This window comes from Aulonocara sp. 'chitande type north' Nkhata Bay, linkage group LG17, assembly GCF_057382095.1.
Source record: "Aulonocara sp. 'chitande type north' Nkhata Bay isolate Kocher_YH1m ecotype deep benthic linkage group LG17, A_spYH_male_GT1.1, whole genome shotgun sequence".
Lineage (NCBI taxonomy): Eukaryota > Metazoa > Chordata > Actinopteri > Cichliformes > Cichlidae > Aulonocara > Aulonocara sp. 'chitande type north' Nkhata Bay.
Window position 1 is genome coordinate 16,622,121 of NC_141360.1, and position 21,810 is coordinate 16,643,930.

Sequence of the window (21,810 nt, forward strand, 5' to 3'; positions counted from 1 at the left end):
ATTACAGCAAGAAAAAGATCATTGTTCTCAGTCGATATCACGAACCTCAATCAATACCAAAGCTTAGGTCTTCACTCAAACCTGCAGTTTTAGAACTTTTATATCATAAGTAAATGACTAAAGTAAACCAGGAGGACTCATACAGGTCCTATACAGAGCCTCGAGGTCCGGTAAGTGTAACCAGTAAAGCCACAAAAAGGGTAGACAGGCATGCGGATGGTGTGACTCAGAGCTCCAGTGGTTCTCCAGCCACCTTTAGCCTGGCTCTCAAATCCCCCCCTGACAACCGTAGCGTGCAGAAAATAAAAAGACATATTTCTACCCTAAGAGGAGAGAGAGGAAGATTGTGGAGGAGGTGAAGTGGCAGGGGGCAAAAGCAAAACATCAAGCAAGGAGATGAACCCAGTGGGGGTTGGGTGGGTGTTGCTGCAAGCTGAGCAACTGATCGCTGGAAGTGATTTGGCTAAAAACAACATGTCATTATAGGAGCTTGCAGGGGCAAAGTAAACAGCTCGTATTTTTAGAAGGCCAGGAGAGGACAACGGCTGGGTAGCAGAATTCTCCCACTTCCACTGAAGAACGAAGGAATTTGCGAGATGTGGCGTCATCCATCACAGCCTGCTTTATCCATCAGCTGCTCTGTCCTGACAAGGCAACCGGGCCCAACCCATTGACCCCTTCACCAGGCTCAAACTCCAAGCAGCTGGTCAGAAGATGGAGCATGAAAAAAGCCCCCAACCTTCAAATCCACGCCCCATAGTAACTGATTTATATGGTGTAGATACAAGCCCTTTATCATTGCTCCTCAACAGGCCCCTATTGAGGAGGGCAGCCAGGTCCTCTAGGCTTGGCTGTCAGTCCTCGCTCTCATCATGGTGGGGCTTTTGTTTTTTTGGCATATCTTTGGTTTTTATGGCTTGGCCACTCTGATGTTTACCCCTCCAGCTATTAGCGAAGTGTAATTCATAGAGTCACTGTGATGTCCAATGTATGCGTCATTGTAGATGAATATTGCATTTACTTTTTATGAGGCTTTTTTAAAGTCCCATACCATGACTGAGTGAGTGGACGGGTAGGGCTGATGGAGGGGCTTCTTTATGAGATGTTTGGTGTCATAGCGCCATCTAGTGGTGTGCGTTTAACAGTATTTAACTGTCATTCATTTATGGCATCAACGCTGATGCTGATTGATAAGATGCAGCTCACAGTCTGTCTCACTCTCTATCCAGTTGCGTTTACTCTTCTTGTGGGAGAAAACAGCAGTAGCTGTATTTCATTTAATTGAATTTCTGCTTTATACAAGCTGAAGTTCCTCAAAGCACTTCATGTTCTAAGATAAATACTCTAAAATATTAGAGAGTAAGTTACAACAATCTGAAATTCTGATTAATCTGAATAATTCACTTTTAACAGGAAGAAAGCAGGAAGACAGCAAAACCAGACTGCAAGCCTTTTTTATATGTTTATTTTGTTAAATAAATGCAGTCTAAGGATGTTTTAAAAACAAAAAGTCAAGAGGAAAAAAATCATCATGTGTTTCTCTCCCATTTTTCACTCTCAGTGCTGCTTAACCTGAACAAGATATGACTCTGGGAACGCTAATCTCCTCCTTTTGATTACTGACCTAAAATAAAGTCGAATCTAAACTATTTCTTCTTCGTTCTACATGTCAGACCTCATTGTTTGTCTGGGATTTTTCCCCCCCAAGCTTTTTCAAATATTTTCATTATTTCCAGCTTCACGTTAAAACATGACACACATTTGATGCAGCCTCAGACTTCTGGACGTCACTGCATTGACACACTGGCTGTGAGGCAGCTGTGACTAATGTTAGTCTGTTAAAGCACCGGCTTGCCGATTTCCCTCTCTTCTGTTCACTGCTCTGATTCGATTGATTCACCGCTGAACACAAGCTTACCTGAATGTTTTCAAACTTTGCGCCTGCCCTGCTATGATAAGTAGCGTAAAAAGTCCATTGGACATTTGCATAGGAAAATAGAGATGGAGTCAGTTTTTGTATACAATGAGGTTTATAAAACACAGCACATATATTTCAAGACATACTACCTTGCACTTGTTTCTTCAACATAGCTTTCAGTCAGGTAATACTTTCTACCTGTATCAAAGAGTGTAACTCTTTTTCCTCATCTCCTTTTGTCCTTCAGTGACTATTTTGTTTCTTCAGCTCAAATCCCAGGAGATCAATCACTCCGAGAGCTTCCATCCTGATAAACACGTCTACTACAAACCTATAATACTGCACAATTAATTAAATTAGCCTTGAAACAAACTTGATCTCTCACCTGAGCACTGGAAGATATTTTACTTATATTAATGTTATGCTGTTGTTAACTGCCTTTTATCGTTTTATTGTGAACAATCCGTTTTAAATATGAACATTTGAAAAATAGTATATTGATGTTTTCTTATTTTGCTTGTCCTTGATGCACCTGGAGTACTGCTGAAATATGACAATATATCAAATCAGAAAATAATATTACAGTCAAATTTTTTCTGTGGTTCATTAAAAATGCTGAGGATAATAAATGATTAAATCATTCTGCTGCATTTGATTTACTGGCTGATAAAAGTATTTATCAATTGTTTCCAAAACACAAAGTTTTCACACGAAAAGCTTTCAGGGAAAGTTTGTTTAATATATGTATTTACAGGCTTTTACTAATGAGACATATTCAGCCGGTGGACAGTTTACGGTCAATATGCTATAAACAGGCACTGTTAGGAATACATGCATGCATGGACACATGCATGCACGCACACACACATGCACACACGCATGCACGCACACACACATACTCCTCTGCATGTCCCCTGATAAGAGGAAGTAAATGAATGAATGGATGGATTTACAGACCAGTCTCTATAGCAACTGCATCCAGTTGTATATCTGGTGAAATCTAAGGCAACGTGGATGTACTACAGAGGCACTTTAGGCTGATCCATAGTAGTATTTAGGTGGATATTTAAATTTTTTAAAAATCACAATAAGGAGAAATAATGTAAATATTGTATGTGTATGTTAAATTATCTGTTAAAGTGATTTCCAAACACCCTGAAACTTGAAAATACCAAATAAATACAGGGCCAGTATTTTAAGCTTATGTCGGGGAGATCAGTGTGATTTTTGCTTCCCATCTTGTTTTTTCTTTTTCTTGAGACCTGGAACGTACGTAAAGTACTTTGAGTCAACTTCTATTGTGTAAATGTGCTACAGGATATAAATAAAATATATGTGACAATCAACACAAAAAGATTCAGACATTTTTCATAGTGCATATTTTTCATTCCCCCCCCCCAAAAAAAGAAACCAAATGAGTGGACTACATACTGAACACAATAGTATTTATCCTATCGTGCTAGTATTGACCTGATGCCAATACCAGCATTGGTTTAGATACTATCGACATTTGGAACGATCCACCCACCCCCAGTGCTCATACTTTGAGGAGCCGGTTACATCACTCTGATCTAAGGGGACCCTCACATACTTGCGGACACCTTAAATACAACTTTTCTAAGTGGAGCATCGTCCCTCAGAAACAACATCTGGCCAAGTCACACTTTCAGTAGACAGCAGGAAAATCTTCCCTGCAGTCACACTACTTCAGAAAAAACACGCTACATTTGGTGTTTATCTTTGGTATAAATGACAAGCTGCTAACTAAAGGTTTAACAAAAAAAAGTAACACCATTAGCACTGAACCTGTATTCTGCAAAAGTATATTTGAATCAGTTGCACTCAAACACTTCATCCATTTTCTTCTTGGAAAGAAGAGCAGAAATGAGGAAATGTGTTCTTTATGGCCCTTATAATCAAACATAACACTCATATGAACCCCATCCCAAATGCATTGATCCTTCATATCAGATTAATTTACAGAAATTTCTTCACTTATAAAATTGTTCTAAATTCTTTTTTTTAATAATTTAAGAGTTGTAGTGTTTAAAAAAAGCCCTGTCCAAGTCACTGAGTGGAGAAGACATTTTGGTTTAGCCACTTTTCAGCTGAAATCAAGACTAATTTATTCATATAAATAATCATGCTATCATGCATATTTATAGGAAGGAAGCTGAGGAGGCTTCCCATCTGTCACATGGTCGCGTTTAAATATAATGGATACAGACTGGTATCAGAAGTGGAAGCCGTTCTATATAGAAGTGACAACTACTGGAATATTTAATCTTCTTTGGAGATCCCGCTGGGGTAATGCTGCACAGGTTCCTCCACCTCAATCACCTCCACCACCAGGTCACGGATCTCCTTGACGCAGTCCAGAGGCCGTGCTTGGGCAGGACTGGAAGGTGTCTCCTCTTGAACGGGTTCACTAGACAGAGATGCTTTCATTTTCTCCACCTCCTCTGCTTCCACCTCTACAATGGCTCCAGTTCCAATGACAGTCCCACTCTTCACCTCTGTCTGGACTGGCACCTTGTCACTTGCTGTTATGTCCTCAGTAGCATCTCCTGAACCCACTGGTGACTTCCTGATGTTAGCTTCGCCCTCCAAAATGTCTGAGGATGTTGACACGTCATCTGTGGACTCAACATCTGAGGGATGAGACTCGCTTCCCACTGACACAGCCAGAGAGCTCGTCTCTGAGAAAGCAACTGGTTCTGCGTCCCCTACGTTCTCACTGAGGACTATTCCTCCTAGTGCTTCACCACTAGGTGGAGCCTCGACCATGATTTCTGGGTTCTCACACTGTGTCTTTGCTTCAGTATTGGCAGGCAAGGATTCAGTTCCTTCTGCTGAAAGGTTAGAAGCATTAAGAGATTCTGCCTGCTTTGGTGCTTCTGTTGTTGTTATACTTCCTACAGCAGTGGGAGGTTCTTGTGGAGCATCTGCGCTGTTCGTTTCAGGCTCAGCAGCTGTCTTAGTTTCTTCTGTTTTGACAGAAATCACATCTTCATGCATCACAATCGCTGGAACTGCTGCTGCTGTATCATTTGTGCAGCTCTCTGGCATGTTCTCTATTAAATCAGGGCTGTTGAGGTTACTATTGCTTCCTGCTTCTTCCGCAGCAGTTTGGATGACATCCTCTGCTTTAAGTGCTGGTAGGTCTGATTCCTGACTGCCAGAGGAACTAGTACCAACCCCTGTTTCAACCTTCCCCAGAGGTGTCTCACCCACTATCATGTCCTTTAAGGCCTCACTCTGAAGCTGGTCTTTCCCTTCCTCCTGCTGTTCTTGCTTCTGGGAGCTGGCGAAGACATCATTAGAAGCAAGTGGAGAAGGCTGCGGCTCTAAAGAAGGTTTATTGAGGGAAGCCAGTGTCATGGCTGGGCTGCCAGGAATAGATGCTGGCAAGGAAGAGAGGCTAGACTGACTGGTCAGGTCTCGCTTGTCTGTGAACAAGTTGTACTTCTTTAGGTTGGCTGCCTCCTTCACCACTGCAGAATGACAGAACAAACAGGAGGATCGATTAGACGTAACTCTACACCTGTGTCTGGGGAAAGGCTGTGTGTTGCTAAGTTGCCATTATTAGTCTTTTTGTACCTTTAGTGACTTCCTTGTCCAGAATTTGCAGAAGGATGTTTTCATAAACATTGTCAACATGAACGAAGCTTGAATGGTCACTATAGATGATCTGTTCAAGACCCTGAAGCTCCTGTATAGAGGGACAAAGACAAAAGTGTCAGGCTTTGTTGAGGGATATGTGTGTTACATAGTGTATACAAATATAAAATCCCATAGACCTGGCGTCCACATATGTGGACATCACATTTTGCTTTACAAGGGCCTGATATCCACTTTCCACTTACGAGGACATTATACTGCCTTTATTCTATCAAAACTTAAAGCGAATGTCATTTTTCTCAGAAACAAAAATCAGGTACAAAAAAAATAAAAAATATCACATAATTCTTTGTTTTTACATTCATCAGGTCCCAATCAGCCCAAATAGCAAACAGAAATTTAAAATGCATGCCATGGAAGAGTTCGGGTCTTTAAATTTTCATCAAATCAAAATACAAGAGAACGTGATAAATTTCCTTGAAATTTTTATTTGAAAGACACATAAACTATACAGGCTATTCCCTATAAATTGCTAATGCTGCTCAGTCATATGCTAACTGTTAAGCCAATGTATGTCCCACCTGCCAATGGGACACAAATGTCAATATAAGAGCAGTAAATTTAGGTCAGAGTTATGAGTAATATCACAAACTGACCACCTCCAAAATTGGCAGTTTGCTATACCTGTATGGACCAACAGCCATTATGGGGACAAATTCCCGTCCCCATGAGTTTGAAGGCATTTTTGAGACTCAAAATGTGGTTTTAGTGTCAGGGTTACAATTAAGTTATTGTTAGGTTTAGCCTAAGGATTAGAGTTAGGCATTAATTTTTGATGTTTAGGGTTAGGGTAAGCATTTTGTCAATTAGATGTCCCCGGGGTTAGGGGTATGGTTAGGGTTCAAATAAGCTAGGGTTGATAAAGCAACTACTATTAATTGTAGAGTTATGGTAGGAACAGATGTGCTGGAATTTAATGTCCATAGAAAGACATTATGCTGTGTGTGTGTGAAAGACAGAGCCCTCACAGGTTTGCAGGTAGACACCAGGCTCTTCTTGATGAAGGGCAGAGTGATGGAAACCAGAGCTTCCTGGAAGATTCTCTTCCTCACCGTGCTGCTGTCATAGTCGTATTTCTGCAAGAAGATGGAATGAAACCAGTCAGTGCATCTGGAGGAGAGTTTATTAGTTTTAGATAAACAGGACCTATTCTGATTGTTATCTCTTACAAGCATTTGGCCTACAGTTCTGATGACATTTCTGTATACAAGTGAACATTTCATATTAGGGGGTAGATGTGAACCTCACCTGCACCTGGTTACAATTTTCTCATGTCTTAACTAGAAACTTGGGAAGTTTTGTTTTAGATGACAAACTGACCTTGAGCACTATGTGTTTGACCTTCTCAGTGGCAGAGCTGGCGTTGTCTGGGTTGTCCTGGATGGCTTTGTAGAGCAGCTGCTCGAAGGTAAAAGCTGCATTCTCAATCAGCTAAAATGAAGAAGCAGAGAATTAAATTGGACTTAACACTCCCAATATGTTATGATTTTTTTTTTTTTGCTATCACTGTACACTATAAAAACTTAATCCAAATTTTCTGGAGCTAATCTAAGGAGCTTGGAAAGAAAAGTTGCTTGAAGACGTTTCACCTCTCATCCGAGGGGCCAGGTTTCACAATGAGCTCACCCGAAACTCCATTGTGACCCACACCCGTTTTCACACCTTGGCTCATGTGATTAGGTAGAGGATCATCAGGGGGTCCCTTTGTGTCCACCATTTGACCTTAGAACTGAAGAAGCTTCTCGGATGAGAGGTGAAACGTCTTCAAGCAACTTAAAGAAGTCCAGACGCTTTTCTTTCCAAGCTCCTTAGATTACGATGACCTGGATGACTGAGAACCTTCACAGACATATTTCTGGAGCTAGTTTTCTGGCATCTTCTGGTTTAATCAAGGGTAAGTAGCAAAGTTAAAGCAATTTAAGAAACAACCTTTCTGCTTTTTGTTTCTACTTTGTTTACTGCCACTCAACAGGAGTGAACTCACATTTAGCTAATTATCCAGTTGATTTGACAAAATCAACAGTTTTTTTTCTAATAAGAAAAGTGAAGCTCATATTACGAATCACCAGCAATCATAAACTACACTAAGTAAATAAACTATCGCCAGTGTTTCATAAAATGCTGATTCACAAACGAGTTGTGAAATCCTTACACTCACTCCATCTCAGTAGAAATACCCTCTCAGAAGGAGGGAAAGGGAATTCAAATAAATCGCCATGTGAATGACAGCATGAAGCTGTACCTGCTGCAAATCGATCTGAGCACTGTGCATCACTCCTGTGGTGTCGGAGAATCCAAACCTCGCCTCCAAGTGCTGCAGTTTAACCTGCAGGGAGCCGATCTTCTCATAGCAGTTCAGCAGGTTCGGTTTTGCCATGGCGTCGAGAGACTGAGAGACAAAGAGAGAAGAAGACAGAGTAGAAATTAATGAGATTAATAGCCAAGGTTTGTCTGTTCACTTTCACAAGGTATGAAAGTGAATGCAAATGGACACTTTGTGTCAGCCGTGCAACAGACTGGTGACCTGTCCAGCATGTATCCAGCTTAATATCTAATAGGTCACCAACAACTTATGTAGAGGTAAATTTGGGCTTGAGGAAACATCTAGTTTCTGAAAAAATCCCCTGTATTAAAGCAAAACGCTACTCCTAACCTTAGTTAACTCTTTCCTGTGAATGTTATAAAGTTGAAGGTTTAAAATGAGATGAATCAGCCCAACCAAAAGTAATTCTCTGGAGGTTTGTTCCGTTATATCAGAAAAAAACCAAACAAGTGAAATTCCAACCAACCTGTTTCAGCTGTTCGTTACCACATCCCTGCTTGATGTCCTGATACACTTGGTCCATCGTGTTTTCACTTAGTCGCCGTCCTTCCTGGAACCCAGCGCTGATTGGCTCCATCAGCTCCTCCAGGACTGAGCCTAGGTACGGCTGGACAGAGTCGGAACACAGCTTCTCAGCTGGCTCTGACACTTTGGCTGGAGAAAAAAAAATTACATTTGAGAAAACAGCCCAATTCCGTCACCCTTATTCCCTATACGAAGCTGCACTTCATTAGATCATTACATGGAGAGGAATGCAACACATCATTCTGTTTCTGAATGTTCTAAGTAACAAGGCTATCAGATAGATGAGAATACCTCGGATTTTTTCCTCGAGCTGCCTTCTTGAGTTGAGGATCTGGTCCATGTCGGAGTGAATCAGCACCTCTTGCTGCCGAACAGACACCCGACATTCCTCCTTCAATGCTGATAGCCCCTCAAACATGTCCTCCTGGACCAGGATATATACTGCCTCCACCATCTGAAGGTAGCAAATTCATGAAAAAGATGGGGTTTTTTTCTTGTTTTTCCTCTTTTTAAATGAATTTCAGCTCTTTTTTAAAAAATAAAAATGACTTCCAAGAGTGCAGAAAAGAGCCCGGAGACTTCATGAATAATGTATTAGTGCACGACTTTTTCAGATATAACCCTGAAAAACAGACTTCCATTCATTTTTCCTTTCAACAGCTGGGAAATGAAATCCTATATTTCTTAGAAACTGCATCAGTTGCAAACATAAATGACTCACAGCAAACCAAACTCTCTTCCTCTCAGTCTTTTTGGCTTTGAGGCCAGGCAGCATGTCTTTCTCCAGAGACGGCAGCAGCTGCTCCATCACCATGTTGGCCATCACCTAGAGTTAACAGACACAGAAAATATCTCAGGTTTGTCTCATCATCATCCAAACGAGGCCAGAATAAACTTTTATAAACTCTCAGGTTTTACTAGTAAGACAGGATTTCAATATTTTTTAAAAAACGAAAAAAACAAAACAAAAGCAAACAAAGCAACAAAAACACACCATTTATATAGCGATATATACACACATAAAAAGAGTGTTCTCTGGAATATTTCGCAAACCTATGTCAGGAAAAATGTCCAACAAACCCCGAGTTTAGAAATTAACTCTGAGCTGATTAACTCTGAGAATATTAGCTAGTTACTTCAATCAACTCTGAGTATATTCAAAGAGTTCAGCACGTACATGAGTAGAGAAAGGAAGCCATCGTGAATTGAGCTCCAGTAACACACGTTGCTCTGTGGCAACAGGTAAATAAAGAGCAAAGCCTCCATTATAATCTGAGGGATACTGATGCATGGGAGTGTGGACATTTTAATTAGCTTAAAATATTTATTTATTTTCCTTTGGTCATCATTTACCCCATTGGTACTTTAATTTCTTGAAGATAAACTGTATATAAACTGTATGAAGGCCTGATAGCCGATGTCTTTGTGTGCAGACCCACTCAGACTGATTTAGCTGATTTTCAGTGGAAAAAAATATAAATTTTCTGTGAATTTCAGACTCTGTGCCTTGTAAAATACTGTTTGACAACATTTAAATTTACACTGTTCTTGAATATACTCCAGTGGCTCCAGCAAGTGTTTGTGTTTTACGCATGTTTAGTTTGTTGTTATATCAGAGGACAAATTCCTTCTATAATGCTAAGAGGAAGGATTGGAGACTGTTACGAAAATGTCATGTGGGTAAAGGCATAGTTTATGTTCACTGCCCCAAATTATTATATCTCTTTCTAATAGTCTGTGCTAGTGGCTTATATAATGGGAAAAGTACGGGGACAAAGAATCAACATTGCCGGTAGCCTCTTTCAAGGTCCACATGGTGAGACAAATGATTTCACACCTCTGATTATACAGACATCAAAGCCAAAACAGTATCCCCAAAAAAACTGAATCAAAGCCCTTTTAAGTTTCAAGGCTTAAAACTATTAATTCTTCAGAGGAATTTTGCATCTGGTCAATGAGATTCCTAACATAAGCCAATGTGTGTGTTTTATAAGAAGCCTGTTTGATCTACATCTATAAGGTAGAATAGACAGAATGCCTTTTGTTGCCACTATACACATGTACATGTCCAGGGGTGCGTTACACAGCTAATAAGTCAACCTAGCTTTCCTGTACCATCCTTTATCCGTTTAATTTTCATTTTGTAAATGTATTTACATGTATTAATTATGTAGCCATTTCACTATTTATACTTAAGTAAATATTCATCCTCAGTATTACTATGTTGGGAGAAATAACTGTTGCTAAGAAAAATAAAGAAAAGAGACATACCCTTGCATCACTTCCTATCAGCATGTCCCAGGCTTCGTATTTGCCTTTGTCCTGTCTGTAGAGCTGAATAGCTTTAAGGAAGGCCTGAACTTCACAAGTCTTTTTCTTCAGGAAGTCTGACAGAGGGAAGAGAAAAAAGTCAGACATGCAGGGAGCTTTGAGAAAATGAATTCACTGTCAAAACATTGGGCCATTGCGCTCGCTTGTTTTATCTTTATCATTTATTCATCAGCTGATTTTAACAGTACTTCACTGATCGCACACAGCAGATATTTATCTTTCATCTTGATGCTCAGATGACAAAATCGTCACACGACAGTCTTTGTGGCACAACGGCCAGTCATAATCCTCTCAGTTTTTTGTAATCCAGCCACAGCTGGGTAGAAGACACGACTGTATGATCATGTTGGTTTTTACCACCATTTTAATGATCTTGCGTGGGTTCTCTCTGGGTACTTCGGCTTCCTTCCACAGTCCAAAGACATGCAGTTAGCTGGGATAGGTTAACTGGAAACTCTAAATTACCCATAGGTGTGAATGCAGCAGCTTCCTGCAGCTTAACTGCAGGTGTAAATACAAGCGACTGTGAGACGAGGTTGTGGGGCCGAGCGAAGCGACCATTGTGGCGGGTATACTGTGGCCACTCTGTCAGCACTCAATGCTCCATCCACAACCCATTCAGCCTGCCATTATTATTCATCTTTTCTCTGACTACAGTCCACAAACTGCTGGGTTAATGTTAACAGATGGCTCATGTGACTACCAGAGAACTGCTAGTTTAATGGATAATGTTAACATGTGTACTGGCCAAGTTAACATTTAAAATATGTAATTAACACTTCAGTCTTGTTGAAACAGGAACTTTATGAAGACTTTCAGAGAGATCAGTAAAGGGTTGTTCGGTGTTATGAACATTAATTACTCACACTATTAGTAAGAGGAGGAACTGTGTGCCTGAGGAGGTAAGAACATCCTTTTCTGTAGCATCTTACCTTGGTTCTGGTGTCTGATGCAGTCTGATAGGATGGAAATGAAGGTAGCCTGTGTGGCCTGTTGTTTGAAGCAGAAATAGGAGTCCCTTCTGTAGGGCAGACGCAGGTAGACTGGAAACTGTCCCGGCATCCCTGCCATAGGTGGAGCAAAGTCCTCTTTTGCACCTGAAACAGAAAAGAGTAGATGAAAGTCTACATGTGCTGCTAGTGAGCAGCTGTCAAATGGCCAGAACCATTTATTCTTTAACTTTGTAGTGCACTAAAAATTAGATGACAGTAGCAGGCTAGACAAGATTACTTTGATTATGATGTAGGAGAAGGTAATGGAAAATAGGTATTGACTTGGAGATGAATAACTTAGGCTTATTACTGTAAACAGTATGATACTGCAGTATATTTCTAACTAAGCAGCTCTTTCCATTTCGCTTGACAATACTTTCCTTAACAAATACCATGCATTTTGGGATCAACTTGAAAGAAAGGCAGATATGAAATGTAAAAGTGAGATCAGAGGTCAAATGTGAACGATATTAGAAAGCAATCTTTAATGTGATTTTATCATATCTTAGATGTTGCCATTACAAAGGCAGTATCATTTTAAGCATAATTTTAAAGACAAACATTTTATGAGGGTTTGACAGTCTTAAACATTGAACCTTTGATCTCTTCTTAATATGATATTCATAATTTTCTTATCATTCCCTACATGCCTACAGACAATATTGCCAAAAGCATTTGCCTGTTTGCCTTCTCATACATATGAACTTGAGAATTGTTAATCCAGAGGGTTTAATGTGATGTCGACACACCCTTTGCAGCTATAACAGCTTCAACTCTTCTGGGAAGCGCCTTCCACAAAGTTTAGGAGTGCGTTTATTTAATTTTTGATGATTCTTCTAGAGGCACATTTGTGAGATCAGACACTGGTGTTGGACAAGAAGGTCTAGGTCTCCGTTTCTATTCATCCCACAAGTGTTAAAGTTCTTTATGAACCTTGTTTTGTACACTGGAAAATAGTTGTATTGGAACAGGAAAGGTCCGTCCCCCCTTCCACAAAGTTGGGCACCCTCCAAACCCAGATTCGTCCCATGGATTACCAGACAGAAATGCGTGACTCTAGAAATATGTTGTTGGTCATGAAGTAGTGTACAGGCAACATCCATTGAAAAATACAAATGAAACACATGCAAACAGAGAACATCACATTTACAGGGGGACAATGAAATGAACATAATATATAGGAAAATCAAAAATATTAGGATTTATAATGAATCCTTTTTGAAAAGCATATAGATTTTAATAATAACTGTGTGCGACACAATGTGTGTAGAAGGTTTAGTTCAGATTGGCCCACCCTCTGAGGAGCTACGGTACATACGAACATATATACGCTAAGATTATTGTTGATTATTATTATTATAAAATAATAATTGATAAAATAACCATTTCTGTTTGGACATTTAAATTCTCATGATTTCGTCTTTAGCTGTGCTTCTTAAGAGGCTTGATGCTTTATGTACCCTTTTCCCATCTCTAACTGTTACCAGTTTGAAAATTTGAGCTTTTCATACGTAATAGTACGGTGTTAGAGGCTGTTCTACTATTAAACCAAAAGCAACTGACTTTTTCCAGTTAAAGAAAGGTCTAAGATAAAGCCTATGATGTCATCACGAGCCAAAACTATGGTTTTATTACAGAAATGACGGCGAAAGGTAGATAAAAGCATTGGCTGTGAGTAGAGCAATGTGGAAAATGAACCCATCACACAGTTACACATTATTCTTACTAAAATATAAAGCGTAATATAAACTTTCATCATTCAGCTGGCTTTTTAAATATACTAACTAATTGCTATAACATTAATATTAGCAGTGGAAGAAAGGGTATTATCTAATATTCTACAATTGGTTTTTCCAAATTTGTCAAAGATTTTTAATAAAAATTCAGCTGACGTTACTAACACTGATATTACAGAATCTCCTAACAAGGTGGCTTTAAAGAGAGAGTAGCTAATACTAATGGAAGTTTAAGGTAAGCGTTATTTTGAACTGCCAGTTATCGGGAGTTAATTTAGAAGAAGAGATTTGAAGACAGGAGACAGACACGACCATAGTCCCCTTTATAGCACATATAAACGTATCGTGCAATGCCTACATATAGTTTAGACAATATTAAATTGAAAATGTTCTCTACTGGAATTCAATATCTTCTAAAATTACTGTCTGATGATTGCTTTGTTGTGTGATAGAGGAAATTTGCAAAGCTTTATTAAGAACCCAGTACCATAAGGCGATGTCATAAAAGTGTAAGTGAATCTAATGACTCTTAAACCATATGTTAATCCAGTGGTTCCCAATTTTTTTCTGCTAGGCCTCCCTTTGTTTTACAAACACATCCTCACACAACCATATTTTGTTTCCAAACTCTAACATTTCATAAACAATTAAACAAAAACAAGTAAACTGCAATAAATCACAGGCAGTAATAAAATACACTACTAATTCTTTTACGCTACATCTACACCTACACGGGTATTTTTGAAAACGCAGCTGTTTCTATGCGTTTGGGCCTTTCGGTCACACGTAAACGGTGTTTCGAATCACCGACAATAGAGACCCCTTTTTTGCGCTTACGTGTGGACGAGGAATACAGAGTTCGTCACGCAACGTCAAAGGTATGTGCCCTTTTTCACGTCACGCTGTGCGCCACGTTATTGTGACAAAAAAAAGAAAGAAAAATAGTTGTTTTAGGTGTTTTACTCACAGCTTTCATCAGGAAAACATTTATCCACTACAGCCATGTACGCCTCTTCTGCCGTCAGAACCTTGCCCCCTGTAGGCAGGAGCTTGTGGCATGGAGGAGCTCCTTTAACAAAGGTCTGAAGAAAGAAGACACAGAATGAATAAGAGGGGCCCCTTATGTAGATGCCTTTGATTTGCTGACATCACTTTCACAGACTCACCTCAACGCTTTCGTGACACTCCAGGCAGTAGTTGGCTCTCACCACCACATACCTCTCCCGCCACTTCCTGGTGTCATCAAAGTAAAAGACACTTTCCTCATATAGCACTTCACCCTCCTCTGGAGCCGCCTGGTGAACACGAACACGTGCATGAAAATTTGTGCCTGCTCGTCTTTGAGTTGACTATAAACTCAGTTTGCATATCAGAACATATCAGAGTTGAGCCTCCAGGCTATTGTGGACTGCATGATGAACTTTAACTGTTTCTGCTTTTAAAATAATTCATTAAAATGAGTTTCTTACTGCCAGCTGCCAGGTCAATTTTAAAATGCAGGACGTGATCAGGTCTTTCACAGTGAATGCTCTGTTTTTTTATACCTTCCTTATTTTAGTATAGCTTTTCCAAAATGCAGCTATTCTACAATTATTAAATTGTTTAGAGGTTATCGTGTTGTATTCTCTATTTATTAGTAGATGGTCAAATATAGATTTACCTTGACAATCCTCTTTTCCAGTCTTATTGACAGAAGAGCTTAAAGCACTCACGTTTAGTGCTCTATATAAAGAGTGCTTTTACCTCTCACACATATTGCAGTGTTACTTCAGTCTCTATTGTGTGTTTAACATCTTCATTTTCCCCTCAGTATAGGGTTATCTTCTTTTGTAAAATCAGCTGCTCTGTTCCCAGCAGCCTACACTTCCCGGTATTTGTGTTTGTGATTGGCCAGATGCTGCAAGCACCACCCCTTTCATGGGGAAACCCCTGTGTGTTTATTATTGATTCAGCTCGGGTGAAAAGTTGCTAAGATAAGGTTTGTACGAAGCACATGCATCATGGATGTTACATTTCTCCAGTACATTTTAAAAGACATACCCTCTGTTTGAGCAGCTGTGTGATCTTCTGTTTGTGCTGTTCCACATCATCTTCTACCTGAGAGAACTGAGCCACAGAGAACTGTTTCCTGTAGTACGGGCTGAACTCTTCCAGCACAGCCTCGGCCTGGCCTGCAACAATACAGAAGAAAGGCCGCGTTTTTAATACATTGCTTTTGAAGCTTAGAAAAGCACATATTATTGTTGGGGATGGGTGGTGAAAACTGAACACTGAAGCTGTGAATGGATGGTGGTCAGATTACAGACAGACTAACAAAGAGACTGAAATGAAAACCAGCAAGTTTAGACCAAGGGGAAAGCTGTAGAGCTGCACTTAGTGTGAATTGAGTTATTTTGCAATACCAAAAATACAAAAATTAGTTTACAGCAGCGTGAAGACCAATTTTGAAGACCAAAGGAAATGAGATAAGAGAGCCACAATTTGTCAGTGTGAAACAAAATACTGTAAAACCCATATGGACCCATAACCCGGTGTTTTAAAGATCTTTAAAGTTAAAGATCACCTTTCCCTCTCCTGCATTTTATAAACTATAAAATATGTGTGTGTGTTCATAAACAGTTTTAAAGTTAATGTACATACAGAAAACAGGCTAATGTTATGACTTTATTTTATTAGACTAAAAAGATTTAAAATCATGACTTGGCCTTCTGGAGCAGGAAAAAATTAACAGCAACAGAAGTAGGTTAATATGTAAAACTACATTACTGGTAATAGATAACCTATAAATAATGAATACATCACTGCAATAGCTGTGAATATGAGGTTAGAATGTTTAGCTAAATTATCATGAATTTTCTATTATTCAAGGCCCACTTTAGTGTCTGCTGGTCTTGAAAAAACATTAAAACAAGTAAAGAGAATGATGACGGCTTACAAGAAGTCAAGGAAAAGGTTAAATTCTAACGCTAATGACACTTGATCGATAAACTGCAGACACATTTATCCCTGCTTCACTACTACAAGCCAAATTAAAAACGTCTTAACTGGTGAAACAGTTCAACCACTTAAAAAAACAAAAAAAAAAAAATTGTATAAAATGGGCCGTGCTTGACTAACAAAACAAACACATGAAGTGCGAGTTGAAATTGCCATATCTGATTCAAACTTTTCCAGATGCCTTTTAGGAAATATTGAAGAAAAATGGCTCTTCTTTCTGCTTATTTTCAGTGTCTTTCAGTGTCCTCTAACATAGTATTCCAGTCTTAATACATACCAGATGGTATCTCGCTGTACCTGATGTGACCCGTATAATTCTCCTATAATTAGGTGACTGAGGTTGTTGTTAGTAGCTCTCGAGACTATATGAGTCATCTCTATCCAGATTACAATTGGCACATCAGACTCCAAGACCTGTCACCAATAATCGTCAACCAGAACCCCTTTCTCTTTCTGCTTTTCTTAGTCCTTCCTGTTGTCAGCCGTACAGTTGCCAACACAGAGAGAAAAGAAAACCTCTCAGATTTCTCTCCATTCTTATTAAATCAGGTCAGACGCCTTGTGTGAAGGGATCCTGATTCCTGGGGGGGGAATAAAATTGAGCTCACCAATTCTTTCCACTGTTGCTTGCCTTTGCAAACCAAATCACACCACCAGAGAGATGAGGAGGGGTAGGGATGCGTTAAATGTGTATTTATGCTCCCCCAAATGTTCAGTGTCCCCAATTCCCAGTGATACATCATTCACTTACTGGACGAGCAGCGACAAATATTTGGCTGCTGCTTGTTGTGTCTCCCAGTATAGGTATGCTAATGCTGGGGTTAATGCCTCTGCCATTATGCCTGCATTCTGCCTTCAGACTAGTATGGAACTGGAGCTCTGTTACACTGTATTAATGCACTGAAGAACAGAGCACTCACGGAGCAGAGTTGGGAAGTGAAGTATGTGTTTGTGTAGCATTGTCCAAGGCAAAAGCATTTACTAATGTAGCTATTAATTTATGCATTTTTCACAGACTCTTATTGGAATCATAATGGGAAATAATATAGTATAGCAGCCTTAATGGCCTTCATGTACTGGCTACAGCATATAAACTAATGGCTGTAATTTCATAATGGTTTATGGAACATTTCAATTCAACCCATGTCAAATTATCTACTTGATACTGACTCACAATCAGCTAAAACTGTGCTAGCATCCAAACTGAGGGTTAAAAACCTTTAAGGGGACAACAAGACCTAATTGTGGATTGAGGAAGGAAAAGAACAAAGAAAAAGTGGCGTAGTAGTAGTTTGTCATAGTCATAGTCAGAAGTACTCGGAAGCTAGGAGAAAGGGAAAGAGAAAGGTGGCAAAGGTGAAGGCTAGTGAGTTCTAAGGAAGCCTGAAGGAAGAGTGGGACAAAATTCCACCCAGTGTGCACTAGGAGTGACAGGTGGGTTGGGATAACATCAAGTATCAGGCTCTGAGCCCATTCTTGCTTGCAGTGGTGATGGACAGGTCTATATGGACGACTTGCAGTACACACTGTGATTTGTAGTGAGAGTATGGAGCACAATATATGTGTGCATGACAGGAAGGCAAGTGTAAGGTAAACGTGTGGTCAACCATTCAAAGCAACAGACAGTCCGCAAGAGACGTGCAGAAAAGAGTACAAGCAAGGTGAGGAGTGGGTGGAAATGAATGTCACGGTCATTTATGACAGAAGAATACATCGAGAATGAAGACTTCAGAGAAGTTCACGTATGTTGTGCATAAAATAAAGGATAATGGAGTGTGTTTTAATGGACTATTGTGTCACTAGGTACTGATAAGGAGGATGTAGTGGAGGAGGACATGGAAAACGGTTGGTGTGACAGAACAGGATGCTAGCAATATGGTGAGATTGAGGAAAATCATCCACTGTGGCAATGCCTAAAAGGAGCAGCCGAAAGATGAAGACAACAACTATGAAACATTTAAATACCCTTGATCTAAAGTTGAGTAAAATTCCTTTCTGTAAAACAGTTTACATGGCCAGACACTTTCCATCACGGCAAAGACAGACGATGATGTAATGATGTAAACTGCTGGCTGTTCTGCTTCAAGAGAACATAGAGGAAAAGGTGAGATGATTTGGACATGTGCATACAAGGGATAGTGGATATACTGGACAAAATGTTGAAGATGGAAAACAGGAAGACCTCAGAGAAGTTCATGTATGTAGTGAATAAAACAAAGGTGAATGGTGTTTTAATGGATTATTGTGTCACTAAGTACTAAAACATAAGCTGTGAATCATTTAGTAGCTGGTTTCACCTTATTGATGCAGATGTGTGTGGGCGGGGATCCTCTGCACTGCAGCTACAAGGAAATACTAGGGGTGGTGGAAAAAATCAATACTGTGTAGTATCGCGATATTTTGTTTGCTAATGATGTATCGATACAGGGACAGCAGAAATCGATATTTTGTTACAAAAAGGTTTTTGTGCTCTGACTTCAGAGCATGTTGATCCTTTTTCTGAGCAAGAATCCTGACATTCCTTCACTGTCCAAATGTGTTTAACTTTTTTTTTGGCAGCAATAAACATGACAGTTTACTTATTTTAATTTAAGACATGTTTTATTTTAATTAAGTTTAAAACTTTTTTATTTAACGCAAAATTATATTTTGTTTTAATTTACTTTCAAATTCTTCAGTTGCTGAATGGGCTGCATAGTTTTCATAAATTGCATAGTTCAGAATAGCTATAATTGTACCAGATGGTTGCATTCAGTTAAGTTGGACTAGACTGTAATACAAACCGTTCAGTTTGTCAACAATAAAACTGACTGAAATGAGAGAAAGACTGAGTGCGAGACTTTGATATTAGATAAAATGAATATTGATAAAGTTTACCTTTATGTACAGAATCTGAATATCGCAAAATATTTTTTAAAATTGCAATAATATCGTATTGTGCATTAAGTATTGTGATAATATCGTATCGTGGGATGTATGGTGATTCCCACCTCCAGGAAATACCCCTACTAACTTATATATACACACTTACAGGCACACTTATTCTGGCTGCCAGCTCTCTAAGCTTTCTGTTAGAATACATTTAACAATAAAAAATAAAAAGTTATTTTCGTAGTCTCAGTGGAGCCTCTTCACAAGGTTATCTCAAATCGTCTCTGACGAGACTGAGCTAAGTGTCTGTGAACCTTCAGCTCAAATCTGCTGCTGTTTATGCAAAATGTCTGCAGCCACTATTTGGTTAATGTATCCTCTTTTTCAGGTTAAGTGATCATGCAAACACAGAAAGGTGCCTTTAGCACCTTTTCATAAATCACTGATTTAAATAAATAAATAAATACATGATAACAACTAAGGTCATGGCTTGCTGTATGATACATCCTTTCCAAGACAGGATGTATCTTTTTGTTTAGGAAAATTCTGATTCAGACGTGTGTCCATGTGTTACGCCTGTACAATTTATGACTGCTGCTAGCAAGTTTGCTAGTGTTAGCATGTAGCTTAGCTGGGCTTCCTTTCAATCAACTTTCAACTTATTGCTCTAAAATACAAAACAAAAAAAATTATTGACACAGTGTGGTTAGCTGTCACAAAAATTCCCTTATGACGTGAGACACACAGAGGAGCGAGTTCTAATGCATTTATTTTCACTCTCGGTGAACGTCTATGTGAGTGCTTGTCAGAGCAATCCTGTTGGGCCTTTTTATACATTTCTCCCAACGTTATCCTGGGAACAGATATGTGTGTGTCGCTCTTACAGAGAAACAATTCAGCCACATGGTGTGCTACATGATGCTAACGATGCTTTGGATAACAGATAGCAGAAGAGTCAGAGAGAGAGATACAAGGACTTTGAGAAAGACTGATTAGCGGGACAAGGAAACTGACTGACAGAGAGAGCGATTCCTTTAGCTTACTGAATGTCGTGTTTTAAGTTCATAGAGTCTGTTATTGTTAAGCTGTCCCTTACTGAAGGAAATGCACTTATCACATTGCCACGGTAATTAAGTGATTTAGAAAATGATTAGAAAATTGTTCTACTTTATTTCAGTCTACTGTTAAGCCTTTTACACTGCTGGAATTATAGCTACTAGAACAAAGAACACACACCAAGAATACTTGTTCAACCATTTAATTAATTTAACCACAATCTACCTACAGATCTGCTTTTTATTCACTATTTTATTATCATTTGATAATGTCTCTGTTTGGAGTACGTGGCACTCAGAGGAATCCATCTGCCTTAAAGAAGAGTCACGTGATCCACGAAATGCCCCTTTTAGATTGGCTAGATTCTGACGACACAATCCTTTTTATGTGAACATGTAAGGGAAAACCTGGGTTTACCTTAACAAGCTGATAACCATCTTTATGTGGACAATGTTAGGGTAAGTGAATCCTGACAACAACAACATACCATAGGCATGTATGCTGTACTTGCTTTGTAGCACAGAGCCAAAGATTTATAATAACTAATGATTCAATGCAGGATTCAGGGTCACCTGATCCAGCCCTGATAAAGAAAGGGAGGAGCTAACAAGCCATGTGATAAATAGAAGAGACAATGATAGTGAGTGACAAACAGAGGTAACTGCATACCTGGAGATACTGGGGCTAAAAATGTTATAGCCATGGGCTGTCTACAGCTGACAGGGAAAATGTTGGACTTTTAAACCAGATGCAAGATAACATTACTAAAATGTACCCAGAGCTAAAATTAGCATTTTTGCATCGTATTATACGTGAGACCTATCGAGAGCTAACTTGAATAGGGGCTTCAAGAAGGCCAAACACTGGTATAAAGGGTATATGTTTTGATTAATATCATCTTATGTGTCGGATTAATTCTTGTTATGTTTCTGGAGAATTTCTAGTTCTTAGGCTTTGGTTCCCGTGCTTCCTCTGTTCTCCATGTCTGTGTCTGTCATGTGCTTGTTTTGTTTTGACATTCCCTGTTCTGCGTTCAGTCTCTGTCCTCATGTTTTCTCTGTGCCCGTCCTGGTTCCACGTTTCCTGTCTAGTCATCCCCGTCTTTATGTTCCCTCAGTATCGTGTCAGCTTGTGTCTCTGAGTCTGGGTCTGTAAGTTAAGTCGGTGTGTTCCTGTTTTACTTTGAAGGTCCGTGTCTTAAGTCAATGCATTCAGTTTTGCTTCCCTTGTCTCGTCCTGCCTGATTAGTCCCAGCTGTGTTTCCCTTCCGTTTCCCGTTTCCTGATTACTCCGCCGTGTATTTTAGTCCTCTGTCATCCCATGCTTGTTGTCAGAATACATTCAGAATGCATTTCTTTTAATACCGGTCTTTTCTGTGTA

General features: G+C 39.4%; 1 protein-coding gene across 1 annotated transcript in view; it reads right to left on the reverse strand.

Moving 5' to 3' along the window:
* Nucleotides 1-1,817: 1,817 nt before the first annotated feature.
* The window catches only part of LOC147309836 (protein Niban 1-like), a 29,735-nt gene continuing 9,742 nt past the window's right edge, over nt 1,818-21,810 (reverse strand). The window contains exons 2-14 of the mRNA XM_086269556.1: nt 15,547-15,677; nt 14,673-14,801; nt 14,474-14,588; nt 11,711-11,875; nt 10,719-10,834; nt 9,169-9,273; nt 8,739-8,901; nt 8,389-8,576; nt 7,842-7,988; nt 6,920-7,030; nt 6,568-6,675; nt 5,519-5,630; nt 1,818-5,412 (exon numbers count right to left, since the gene is read on the reverse strand). Of these exons, the coding sequence (XP_086125682.1) occupies nt 4,199-5,412; nt 5,519-5,630; nt 6,568-6,675; nt 6,920-7,030; nt 7,842-7,988; nt 8,389-8,576; nt 8,739-8,901; nt 9,169-9,273; nt 10,719-10,834; nt 11,711-11,875; nt 14,474-14,588; nt 14,673-14,801; nt 15,547-15,677 (2,804 nt within the window). The 3' untranslated portion in view covers nt 1,818-4,198. The remainder of the gene's footprint in view (nt 5,413-5,518; nt 5,631-6,567; nt 6,676-6,919; nt 7,031-7,841; nt 7,989-8,388; nt 8,577-8,738; nt 8,902-9,168; nt 9,274-10,718; nt 10,835-11,710; nt 11,876-14,473; nt 14,589-14,672; nt 14,802-15,546; nt 15,678-21,810) is intronic.